Source organism: Filicampus tigris, chromosome 2, assembly GCF_054856515.1.
Source record: "Filicampus tigris isolate MCC_2025a chromosome 2, RoL_Ftig_1.0, whole genome shotgun sequence".
Classification (NCBI taxonomy): Eukaryota; Metazoa; Chordata; class Actinopteri; order Syngnathiformes; family Syngnathidae; genus Filicampus; species Filicampus tigris.
In genome coordinates, this window is record NC_141218.1 from 15,023,936 (window position 1) to 15,037,204 (window position 13,269).

Below are 13,269 nucleotides of genomic sequence, written 5' to 3' on the forward strand. Positions count from 1 at the left end.
CATTGTACAATGGAGGCTTCCTCCCATATTCCTAAAATGTAGTTTGAATGGTGTTAATGTATTTGAGAATGGTTTGTTTTTCTACAGTATATGTGCCCTGCGACTGACTGGTAACAAGTCCAGGATGTACCCCACCTCGTGATCCAACTCTGACCGTGAACAGGATAAGCAGCAGAACAGGATAGATGGATGGCATCAAATCATATATTATTGTAGCCCACCTAGGGAGTGGTCTCGAACATGCTCCAATTTAAAAATAAAAAAGGGCTCTGGGATAGCTGTAATTTCTTGAAATTGTAATGGATAGATTTTCATTTTGATTTTAGTTTATAAACATCAATAGAAAACAATACATGTGGACCAAAGTTGTGTGAAGCTGAGCCTACACCCACCAGACAACCCGAACTCCGCACCCCATGGGAAGAACTGGGAGGACACAATCAAGGCATCAGCCTGAGAGCGAGAGCGCGCCTGCGCGTCCCCGACAAGTTTTCACTTCTCCTTATCGAGTTGACTCCAGCGGGTGGATCGGTTGTCTGTTCACCGGGATGAAGAGGAAACAAAAGCGAGAGTGAAATGTTCAATTAAAGTGGTTATTTACCTTTTGGAGTCGTTTGGTCGCTTACATCAGGTAAGTGAACGCTTGACTATATGGGCTCACAGTCACTCATCGTATCGTAATATCTCGAGTACGCAACGGGGCTATATTGCATCCCAGAATGACAACTTGGAGTAAAGTTTAAATAGGAGAAATTGGGTTGTTGCAAATACGGTGCTTTTGATGGCCAAATTACGCTCAAATGCGTCATTTCGCCATTCGGTGTGTACGTGCATGTTATCAATTGTGTTCATGTTTAAATCATCACAGTTTAGAAAAAGTTTCGAGCGGTGAGCTCCGACTTGAAAACTTTCCCAGACGTTGACGTTTTCATTCAAACCGAATAGCACAGTATTTGTGTCCAAACGCCGTGTTGTGATTAACGACTCGTCTTTGAACCAGCACGCTGAAACGTCTGAGTCATATCTAATTGCATTACTAATCCTGCTTAAACCTGCCGGTACAAGTGTGTGCAACCAGCTTTCAGCCATTAACCACTCATAACGAGGAGAGAAAAAAAAATGTCAAGTCAACACCCTGTGCTTTTTTTTTGTGTGGTTAGACTTGCATCACTCTACATCCCCGTGGTGTTTCCATCTATTCTAATTAGAAGGGATCGGTGCACGATGGAGGTGTGTTTGCATGCAAGTCAGCAGAACAGGACGGGACAAGCAGTTCAAGCAGTTTACTGTACAGAAGTCATAGATTAGCATATACTATCCCTGCCTTAAAAAATGCTTTCAGCTTGTGTGGAAAGTTGAAGCATAGGTTACATTTCAAATCAGAAGTGCTGATGAAAGACTGTGCCAATAGTTAGGTGAGGTTAGCTGTGGCTTCTTTCTTACTGCTGCAAAACCCTGGATAAGTCCAATTTCCTCTTTCTTTTTGCATTCAATATTGCCTGAGATTTAATTTGTGTTGTTGTTGTCTTCATGGTTAGGCTGGTGGACCTTTGAACTGTGAGTTTGGAAAGATGCCTCCAACCATTTAGATGCTTATCAACCTGACTCTCACCGTCAAGGAATCTCGTGCCTTTCATGGAACACTGCCTCTCATCCCCGACGATCCAGCACCTGGGAAAGTGAAAGTCATGGATTCATGTACGGTGGCGGTGCCTGTCCTGGCACCTCCACCGCCACCGCCACCCCCCCCTCCTCCACCGCCTCCACCCCCTTCCTCATCGCCTTTGAGCCGGACAGACAGCGCCCATCGGAACCGGCTAAGGAAGCTCAACTGGGAGCGTATCCCCAAAGAGAAGGTGGAGGGGAGGAAGAGCGTGTGGAGCGGTGCGGGCCCGGAGGAAGACGAATTCCCCATAGATCTGCACTCTCTGGACGAGCTGTTCGGCCAGAAAGACAGTGCGCCTCAGGACAGGAGCAACACTTTGAGACGACGGTCTGCTCTGTTACGCTGCAGAACACCTCAGGACAGCCCAGAGGAGGTCAGTGCAGTTCACTCTTAACAGTGCTGGGTCAAAAGTAACTCAAATTCATCCCAAATCCAAAAGGGACAGAACCAATGCTGTGTTATTTACAGTATACCCAGCATATTGGGTTAAGGATTTGACCCAACATTTTGTCAAGATTTTCATCAAACAAGGTGTAAAAGCTACCCACGCTCACGAGTTAAAGATTGGTTACCATGTTAAGAGTATAGCTGTGGTTAAAAGCAATCCAAATTTTATTACCAACATTTGAACCCAAAGGCCACTGAGCCATCCAGCCACTGCTAAGAATTTCGAGGAATTTTACATTAGATTTACTTCAACTTCAGTATACCAAAATGTAAAAAATGGCAACCATCTTCAGCTGGGCATCGTCTATGCGTCTATAACTTCTGGGGGGTATTTCCGGCCCACCCACGTGGCCCCAGTCCGTCCTTCGTAGGCGACAGCCAATCGGTGTCGAGAACATAATTGTCACATCACATGCAGGTGCCGCACAAGCAGACATACCGACAATGCCCATCTCTGCTCAAAATCCATTCTTCAACCCAATCTGCTGGGTCAAAATAATCAAACCACTTGGGTAAAAGTAACCGAATCTGCGCAAAATCCAAAGATACCCACCAAGTGGGTTTGCAAAGTTACACCGTATTTTTTAGTGTGTTCCAGCAACTAATATTTTTATTGTATTATTTTCTTCACTTTACCATGACTTTCATTTTACAGATCTCCCTACTGGACTCCAAACGCAGTATGAACATTGGGATATTTCTTCGCCAGTTCAAAATGTAAGCCCATTTCTTCTTACCTAGAACCGGAACTATCAGACAGACGAATAATTTTATATCACATCAATTTACAATGTTGTAAGCAACTACTGCTGTGCAAAAAAAGTGACATTTGAGATTCGTTAAAATGACAGACAAATCCTTTAACGTGATTATATTCTCTCAAAATCGGAAGACACAGGATTCACAGTATCACTCATTTTAATTTCTAAAAAGGTGCCTACATTTATGATCATTTATGATCCACGTTTGGCTACCAGATTTCTTAGCTCATTAGTAAGAAATAAATGTAAGAGATTAATTATAGCAACAAGATAGAAACTATGGTGACACTATCCAGTTGAGGGATATATTACTTGATTACCTGATCATTAAGAATTTTGTAGATTAATGACTGTTTGGAAATAATTAAGGTAAATAGATTGCTCTACTTGGCTTCAGCTAGCAGAGACGTTGATTAAGTTTTGTGTCTAAATCTGAAATATAGTACATTAAGTTATCTATGCTGTTAAAGTTGTTACAACTACTATATATATATATATATATATATATATATATATATGTATATGTATATATATGTATATATGTATGTATATATATATATATATATGTATATATATATATATATATATATATATATATATATATATATATATATGTAAGTATATGTGTTTATATGTATGTATATGTATATATATATATATATATATATATATATGTATATATATATATGTATATATATATATATATATATATATGTAAGTATATGTGTTTATATGTATGTATATGTGTGTATGTGTATATGTATATGTGTGTATGTATATATGTATATGTGTATACATGTGTATGTGTGTATATATATATATATATATATATATATATATATATATATATATATATATATATATATATATATATATATATATATATATATATATATATATATATATATATATATATATATATATATATATATATATATATATATATATATATATATATATATGTATATGTATGTATGTGTATGGTTTCCTTCTTCGCTTCGGGTCTTGTCCAATCCAGGCGAGATAAAGTAGTGCAGGAAACAGACATGTTCAATTGCGCCCGAGGGGGACAACACTTGACTTGAACTACCATAAATCAAACAGCATGGAGTTGGTGTCAGAAGATTGAAGGCAGAGGGGGTGGCGCGAGTGCCATGGGTGTGTCGCTGTCGATATTGCAGTGGGACAGGTGCAGGGGAGGGTCCAATCCAAGCAGATGTACTGGGTGTCCTTAAGTGTCCACGTTTAACACTTAGGAGGCAGAGTTGACACCGGCTTAGACCCCTCAGAGAGCATCTCCTGTTTAGGTGACCCCTTACTATGAGGTCCACTGGTGACCTTAAGTCATCCACTCACCTTATTTTTTTCTCTGACCCAAAGCAACACTTGGTTTGGCCATGGTCACGAGTTGTTTTGTAATACAGTGTCTATTTGAACAAATGTTGACTTGTTGTGTTGCCCTATACTGAGTGACGCGTCTATTCTAACCTGGATTTGTTAAGACTTGTATGTGAGCCCAAATGTGAAAAGAGCTTCATTGTGTTAACATCTGTCTCGTCTGGAGCTTTCTTAACTTCTGTCAGTACAAATGGAGCTTCTGTTGAAATGCAACCTCGGTTCATTTGTGTCTCTTTGTCTCTTTTTGAGTGCATGGGATCAAACTCGCACCAGAGGTAGAATCTCCCGAGATAAAAAACAAGAGCTATAAATAATTATTCCTGACAAATAACAATTACATAAAAAAAAAAAATGATATGAAGACTATTTGCCAAATCCCCAGGGCATTTTGAAATAAGCAAATGTTCGCACCAAACGTTGAGGTAGCGCAAATGGAAAATAACTACAAGTGATATGAAGTGATGTCAACAAGGTTGGTCTAAATGGGAGAGTGCCAACTTTGGGGCATGGGCAAACTGCCATCAAGTGAAAAAAAAAGGTTTCTTCAACTTTATCCAGATCCTCTCTAAAATGTAATAATAGTCATCTTTCAAAGTTATGTAAAGTTGTTAGAGTGTGCTGAATGGTTTGATAGCACATCGAGCTAAGCAATACCGCACACCTTCTGTCTTTTGTGCTTGGTGGAGGTACTAAAATCTCAGTTATTATTGCAAGGGAATTATTATTATTTTGGATCGAATTCTGGTATTGGACATCTATCGAGTGTGTATATTATTACAGGCTACTGTATAGTTTGTACAAAAGTAAGCATTTATAAGATTAATATCTGAAAATTTACTACAGTGCTTAATGTTACATTGTCCGCTGTGCACAGTACACGCTGGTGTTGCAGTATAAGATGTGTCATTAGCTAGATCAGCGGTCAGTAACCCGTGGCTCCGGGGCCGCATGCGGCTCTTTCATCCTTATGTTGAAAAAAATACAAGATTAGTTCTAGTAGTGTTTTGTTTAACTTTTTTTTAGACAATGACGAGTGAAAATAGTCAGGTTTGCTGCCTTACATTTGCTTGTTTAATATGGATTGATGAGATGCTTGCTCGTTGCAAAAAGACCCCCCTCAATCGTGTGTCGTGAGGTACTTCAGTTTCATTTTAATATGCACTTTATCGACGCGGTTAGCGATGAATAGGCTAATACCTTCATTTCAGATGTCAAAATGTGTTTGCGGCTCCCAGTGTTTTCTTTTCCGTGGAAATCGGGTCGAAATGGCTCTTTGAGTGTGAAAGTTTGCCAACCCCTGAGCTAGATGATGAGGTTAATGGGAACACTGCTGGAATAACTGGTGAGCTGTGCCACTGGGTAAGAAAGCCAGAGATCAACCAGATCAGTTCCTTTAACGTCCCAAAGAAACTCCAGACATGTTGTGCATGATAGACAGAAAAGTTTCCAGTGTGGCGTCAACCAATCTCCTCTCCTCTACATGTTGACTGATAAGTAAAGGGAAAAACCTCATTATCTCATGATTGTGTGAAAACAAAGTGGTGATATTGCTCACAGGAGGGGGTTGGGAAATGACACCATTGCAAGTCTGGTAGCCCCATTGCATGCATGATGTCATACTCATAGCACATTTGGTGTGGGTTTTTTTTCCGCCTCAGGCCGGCTAAGGAGATAGTTGAGGATATCAGGCACGGAGCCGGGGACCGTTACGGCGCAGAGAAGCTCACGGAGCTCTGCAAGCTGCTACCTGACAATGAGGAGGTAAAGTACACACACATGCGCCAACGCCCACCTTCCTCACCTCCTCTGCCTACTCATCATCTGGCTCCGGTTAGCATGATCAAAAAGTTTAGTGTTACACTGCACTGTATGATGTGGTCTGTTCTTGCAGGAGGAGCATGGTGAAAGATATTGGAATCGACCGTTAAACAGCAATCCGCTTTGCTGGATTTTTCTCAACATCTGTTCTCTTTCAGGAATCTCGCCTTAGGAGCTTCAGCGGAGAACGTCGCTGGCTTGGAGAGCCTGATCTTTTTATGCTCCTGCTGGTGGAAGTCCCAAGGTACGCTCCACCTTAGCCCTGCTTTGGATACTATTACCAAGCATGTCCCCTTTACACCAGTGTGCCTTTTTTTGTTTTTCCAGCTTGATTCATAGCTTGAGTAGTGGGTGACTCACGTGCTTCCTCTTGAAATGACGTGTGTTTATTTAAGTGATGACCAGGAGAGCGTTTTTGTCTTCATCATCACTCATCCGTGCCTATTCACTCATCCGTTCCCCCCTTGCTCCCCTTCCATTAGTTTTCGCCTTCGTTTGGATGCCATGATCCTACAGCAAGAGTTTGACCCTGCTCTGACCTCTCTGTGTGTGGCAGCCAGATGTCTGAGGGAGGCGGCCAGAGGTAAAGTAACAGCGGGGAGTTATGTACACTAGCGCTATAAAGATCTTTGTCTTCCCCCCTTTGAATGCTCCCATATAGAATTAGTTAAGGGTGGTGAGTAGAGAATGTGGAATGTAGATGATCTTGTTTTAAGAGAAGCCTGCCATCGGAAACATTGTAAAGACTCAGTAGTTAAAGAGGAAGTCAATCCAAACACATTTTTTTCAAGAATATGTTCTATGCAAGCCCACTAGTTGAAACAAGGCATTCTGATAAATATTGCGTTTGTGAAATAAGAGTTAATCCACCCGTTTTTAGCCATCACTGGGGGCGGCCATTTTGTCACTTCTGTCGACTGAAAATGACATCATAGTTGCTCAGGGATCCGGTAACAACCAATCACAGCTCACCTGTTTTCTGAATCTCAGCCGTGATTGGTCGTTACCTGAGGCCTGAGTAGTTGTGATGTCATTTTTAGTCGACAGAAATGGCAAAACGGCCGCCCCCTGAGATGGCTAAAAAGGGGTGGATTTTGCTGCGTAACTCATATTCCTCAAACGCAAAATTAATCCGAATGCCGTGTTTCAATTAGTGGGCCTGCTGGGCACATGTTCTTGAAAAAAATATGTTTGGGTTGCATAAAAGGATATGCTCATTTTTGTCTCCCTTAGAACTGCTGAGCTGCCCTGAGTTACACTCCATCCTCCGTTTGGTGCTTAAAGCAGGGAACTACATGAACGCTGTGAGTGGCCCTCTTTTTATATTGTATTTACATTTTATTCTGTCGAGTCACACAAACATTTTAAATTGTGTACAGTACATTATACGCTAAGAGACTATGCCTGGAGTTTGTATCATTGTTTGTTTTGAAATTGTCAAGAGGTGTGCGTCTGTCTTTATTTGACCTTGTATGTGATTCCTCAGGGTGGCTACTCAGGGAATGCAGCTGGATTTCGAATTTCATCACTGCTCAAACTGGCTGACACCAAAGCGAACAAACCCGGCATGAATCTGCTTCATTTTGTAGCCATGGTATATATATGATCTTATCAGTATACTGTCTATACATATAGAGTAGTACAAAGTATATGGAGTCAGTAGCCAGACTGATCCTCACAGTGTTTGATTTCGGAAGCACTTGCAAATGACATTTTACTTCATTGGGACAATAGCTCTAATCATTTGTCTTTGTCTCCACAGGAAGCTGTGAAAAAGGATCCAAGTTTACTGTCATTTCCTAGCCAACTGGGCCATGTTGGCTCCGCCTCTAGGTCAGTCTCTTGCCAAAACATGGATCCAATTGAATAAATATGAATATTACAAGCTTAGACTAATAGCAAAGCTACACCCCTGAGGTTTATGGTGTAAAACTCTTTAATGTTATTTTTTTGAAACATAGGTTGTGCGAGGAGTCTGTGTTGGAGGATTTGTCCAAGTTAAAAAGCAGAGTGCTGGCGGTGAAAGTAAATGTCCTGACAGACAGAGAGATTTTGCAGCATGCGCAATCTTTCTTTGAGGTAAAACTCACTCATTAATGCCCTCAATACCCAGTTTAGTCACACAGAGCAATTTTCCCCCAAAATACATGACCAAATTGATTGCTTATTAAAGTGTTTGTATCTGTGTTCAGGTGACAGAGGAGCGTCTAAAAGAGGCAGAGGATGAGGTTGAGGGCATGAGGATGTCAAGTCGAGCGTTGGTGGATTTTTTCTGTGAAGAAGACAGCACATTTAAATTAGAGGAAGCCTGCAGGGTCTTTGATTCATTTTGCCAACGCTTCCAAAAAGCTGTCAAGGTTAGATCTACAAATGAAATTGGCGTCTTATCATACAAAGGTAAGCTCAAAGTTAAATAAACAATTCTCGCTTTTTTTGTAGGAGAATGCAGAGCGTGAGTTGAAGGAGCAGAAACGTCAGGAACGTCAGAGGGAGATCGCGGAAAAGCGTCGCTCAGTGGCTGTCTGCACAGGTCTTGACCTGGGCCGCAGCCTGGCCAAAGAAAGTCACAGTCAAGAGAAACAAGATGATCTGGAGAGACTCCTTGAGAAGAACTTGAGCCACACCTGGAGCCGCCGAAGCCTGCGAAGTTCTGACACGCGGAGGTACTCTCACTACCTGGCCAGCGACAAGAACTTCCCAGAGCTGGGCGGTAGCCCGACGGTCATCAGCTGTCACTCAAACAGCTCGTCTGACCACGAGACATCCGCTGTGCTTTGCAGCTCTCCAGAGACGGATGGCTTTTGTTCTCCAGTTGGTCAAGGAACTGTTTTGGAACGTGACGATAAGAGTCGGTCATGCCAATACCAGGCAATCAATCGGTGTATGGAGGTTGTTCAAGAATCTCTCGTTGGATCGTATTCGCGGCATGGACCTGGGTTCGCGGTTAGGCAACGTGGGTCCGAGAGCATTTCTCTTCAAATGCAGTCATCAGAAACGAGTGGAAATACAAAAGCGGATGTAATGTCACTTAAGCAGAAGGCTACCAAGAACACTGACTTTCCACCCAACCCCTCTCGGAATGCTGCTGCTGTAAACGCAGATACCCCTCCGCTATGCGCTAAAAGCCAGAACTCCAGTCATAGTTTTGGAATGCCCCCGACTGACAGGAATAATTCTCTTCCGAATAAATTAAATAGCTGTCGAGGTGGTGGGTCGGAACCTCAGTCTACTCACAAGAGTGGAATACTTCAAAGTGGCCCCACGTCATTGAGCTATCGGAGAACTGAGAAAGAATCGCGTTTATCTGTTAGTGCTACAGATAAAGTGGAGTTGCGGCCACTAAATAGAAGGATTAAAGCAAGTGCTGCTATGTCTGGGCCTGATGAGGGTCTGAGGAAGCAGGTAAACACAGAAGGGTTGTTGACTCCTGTTGGGGAGAACTGGATGCCGTCCAGTCTTCCAGAGTTCGGCCAGTCGCACCCAGAGGAGAACTCGGATGTGCAGAGTCCTGAGAAGGAGCTTGCGAGGTCATACTCCCGTGTGGGGGAAACCCTAGAATGCCACACTCTTGTGAAAGGCCTCCGATCCTATGACACACTGTCACCACCAACATCACCAACCCCGCGACCAGGCCCGAGCCTCTGCTCCAAGTGGAGAAAAGAGAGGGAGGTTGAGCCGACAACTCCGGCTTCTCCGTCGTTGAAGGATGAGAGTCGCGCCTTGAAGGTTCCTGTACGTGGTGGCATCAGGGCTAAGAGAGGACCTGCGTCACGTGCGGGAACTTCCAATAGCGGAGGTGTTCCAAGAGTACGCCCCAAAACTGAGGGTGTAAATAGTGCCCCGGTAGCGTCCCCAAGCAGCCCAGCCACCTCACGTTTGTCCTTGCGCTCGTCTCCCATCACGCGGCCTGCCTCACTTAACGCGGATGTGAAAAGAAGTGGCAGTGCACGGGAGAGATCGCAGACAGAAAATGTGCCACAGACTTCTGGAAAGTCGCCCCTGACCCGTAGGACCTTGGAAACAACAGAGAAGGTCTCAGGCAGGACCCAGTCAGCATTTGTTAGAGGAAGTCCTCTCCGCGTTTCAAAACGAGTCGCCCCGAACTCTGAGACTCAGTGTACCACCAAGGCTCTCCCGGCCCACAGTCCTTCTTCTGCCACAGCTAAGACCATACGTACGGCCGTCATGTCTGCATCGCGGAACAAAACCACAAAAACCACCAACACAGGCACCGGTCCTACCTCTAAAAACTCTTCAAGGACTCCTGGTCCCAAAATGCTTCGGCCTACTACAATTCAGCCACTGTGGAAGTGAAAATAATATCGTTTTTGCTTTTTTCTTTCTGTCTGTGCAGAGCTGGTTATCTCTGTATATGAGTTCCATTACATTAAGCTCATACGTGTTTGTATACGTGTTTGTAGCTGATCTTTTTTAGGTATTATTTCTGACACATTCAGTTTTGTGTCTCATGCACAAGTAGAAGAGTAAATTCTCTTAATCCCTACCTCGTCTTACAATGTGTATCCTTTGCAGGCAATAGGCTACAACTCAATTGGTGTTTGAACAACCAGCTAAATCATCACAATGTGCCCAATCAGACCGCTTGTGCTCTTGTTAAAGTGTCGTACTCGGTGGAATTTTATCTTTTGAACTGCTATGAGAAATAATTGTGCTCTCATCCTGTCTTGGTACAAACTTTGTATCCTCTTATTGTGCACAAACGAAAGAGGCTGCGAGGAGACTTCTTGTGTGTGTGTGTGTTATTATTTTTTTTATATTGTATCAAAAGAATATATAATTTTATTCAACAGCTTTGACTGTTATTCACTGTATTATGTGGATATGTAAATAGGATGAATAAAGAAGGTGATATGGACAAATGTGTTTCTCTCAGTTCCATTAGTACACATCAGTTGGTTAGCATTAAGATAACTCCGATAGCCATTACTAAAACCATTTCCTACAAAAATTTGGTTATCACTATCAGAAGCAATAACCTACGTTTACCACCAAAACTGTAATATTTGTTCTATGAAATTGTAACAATTTATTGCCTGCCATCCTTTCTCTTAATTTTGTAGCTATTTCTTTGTTAGACTTACGTCCAGAGTCCTACATATACAGGGACATTGGATTTTTTTGTCAAGTAATATTTCACCCAGGGACTTTAGAATCAGTAGTGATGGCTGATGTAACTTAAACTGCATTAATAATGGAACTGTGTTTTTTTAACCAGTCATATTTCAAATTCACCCCACAGGTCCAGTTAGCATGTCCACAATAATGTCAACATTTTTCCATCTTTGATTGATTGGTTGGAGCAAATCGATTTTGACTTTCAAAACCAAACGCATCTGTCGTGACAAGGATGTTATTCTGTTAAATAATCAGCATATCTGGTAACTATGACATGTTTCATTCACTTTTGTAATGTTTGTTATGTTACTGGGGAAAATATTGATTCTGAACTACTACAAAATAGCTATGTTGATTTAATGACGATTGACATAAGAATTTGAGTGCCTTCATTCAAACACAGTTGTGAGTTACTTTGGCCTGCCCCACACGGAGCAATTAGAGCTGAAAGTGACTGAAGTAAATCACAAATAAAAAATGCAGTCAGCAAATCGTATTAATTATTATACCAAAATGCTGTTAGACGTACAACCTTGCACATTTTCAGGAAGCCCAGACGTGCAACCACACCACCGTTTGGGAACCCTAACCCACCCTCCTTGTGAACTATATGTTCATTCACCTTGCCATCTTCTGACATTTTGCCACCATTATTTCCTCTGAATTGTGCTTCTCTGTTGCATCTTGACACAATTCTGTAACCCCAATTCTGTAGGAGGCTGTTGTCATGGTAATGCCTTAGAGGTTCCGGGGATTCTCCTGCCAAAACAAGGGGGTGAAAGGGTTGGGGCAGAGCCTGACTGAGGGTGTTGGGGTCCCAGTGGGAACTCTCTCTTCACAGGCCACAGTGACGCCAGAGCCTTTTGGGAAGGGCGATAAAGTGGTGCCACTTTTTGTTCTTGAGTGTCCGGTGTGTCGCACAGCACTCGTCTTTTAACCTCAGTGTGTAAAGGTGACATCATCAGTGAGTCTCCAGTGGTGCAAGACTGACTGATCCCTCTTTTAGTTGCCTTTGTTTATTCTCCATGGAACCTGTTGCTTTATGTTTCTTTTTGTTAAGCTCATATAAATGGATGGATTTTCTAAACTTCTGTTTCAATGACATCATCTTACTGCGAGAAGTTGGATCATAGCCAAGGCCTTCCGTAGCTGACCTGATGTTGTTCTGAATCAACAGTGCATATTCTGGTTGCACCCAAGTAGTGCACTTCATTTTTTCTCTATGGTAATCCATGATCTATTCCACCTAGTGGATAGAATTATTGACAATCAATTAAAGTAATACAGCAATTTGATAATTGTGGTCATTCTTAGAATAAACACTCAGTATGTTTAAAAATAATAATAAATGTTTAGAACTCATTTATTGAAGTAACTAGTAGTGACTACAGGACTATTGACAAATGGAACGGGCTGAATGTGGTCTCCAGACCATACTTTGCCCACCTTTGCTCTACCAGGACACAAAAGAAAACAACGGACAGAAAGGTAAAAGGGAAAGAACCACGTGAGTAGCCTTTAGGGCTATTCTAAAAGTAGCTTGGGTGATGGGACATTATGATTTCCTCTGAACGTCATAGAAGTGGGCATTTGAACATCTAAACACTTGTAGTGATAAAATTAAAAGTCCTGCATGCTGATATTTATCTGTTTCCAAACTTGATGAATCAATATCGTAACTGTGAGAAATCATAAACACGATCAGTGTCTTTGTATAGATGAGTATCATTCCTTACTCATAGAAACATAAAATGAAAGATAATTTGAGCAAACGTGTATTAACCCAGAAGAAGCTGTTTCAAAAGTCCAGTTCTAAGCACTCTAATCACCTACACGCAGTTGTCTTAATATTTTCTTTTTGTCAATAACTAATGTTTCAGCGATTAAGTAAGATACGACTCGTTTTCGTTTAAACTAGAGAAATGCAGTTTGTGATGGTAAGAGTATTTTTGTGCCGCCCAAACTGAAATGTTAGGAGCAGACAACAACACTACCATCTAGCGTCAAGTACTAAAACATCTATCATAAAACAAACACTACATT

The 13,269-nt window shown here is 41.9% G+C and overlaps 1 protein-coding gene across 1 annotated transcript; it reads left to right on the forward strand.

Moving 5' to 3' along the window:
- Positions 1-475: 475 nt before the first annotated feature.
- On the forward strand, positions 476-10,970 carry fhdc2 (FH2 domain containing 2). Its single transcript, XM_086013538.1, has 12 exons — positions 476-631; positions 1,539-2,039; positions 2,769-2,830; positions 5,931-6,033; positions 6,249-6,334; positions 6,573-6,673; positions 7,324-7,394; positions 7,577-7,684; positions 7,853-7,923; positions 8,052-8,169; positions 8,283-8,447; positions 8,530-10,970. The coding sequence occupies exons 2-12, from the start codon at positions 1,590-1,592 to the stop codon at positions 10,402-10,404; spliced, it is 3,210 nt and encodes a 1,069-aa protein (XP_085869664.1). The 5' UTR covers positions 476-631; positions 1,539-1,589; the 3' UTR covers positions 10,405-10,970.
- The last annotated feature ends 2,299 nt before the right edge of the window (positions 10,971-13,269 follow it).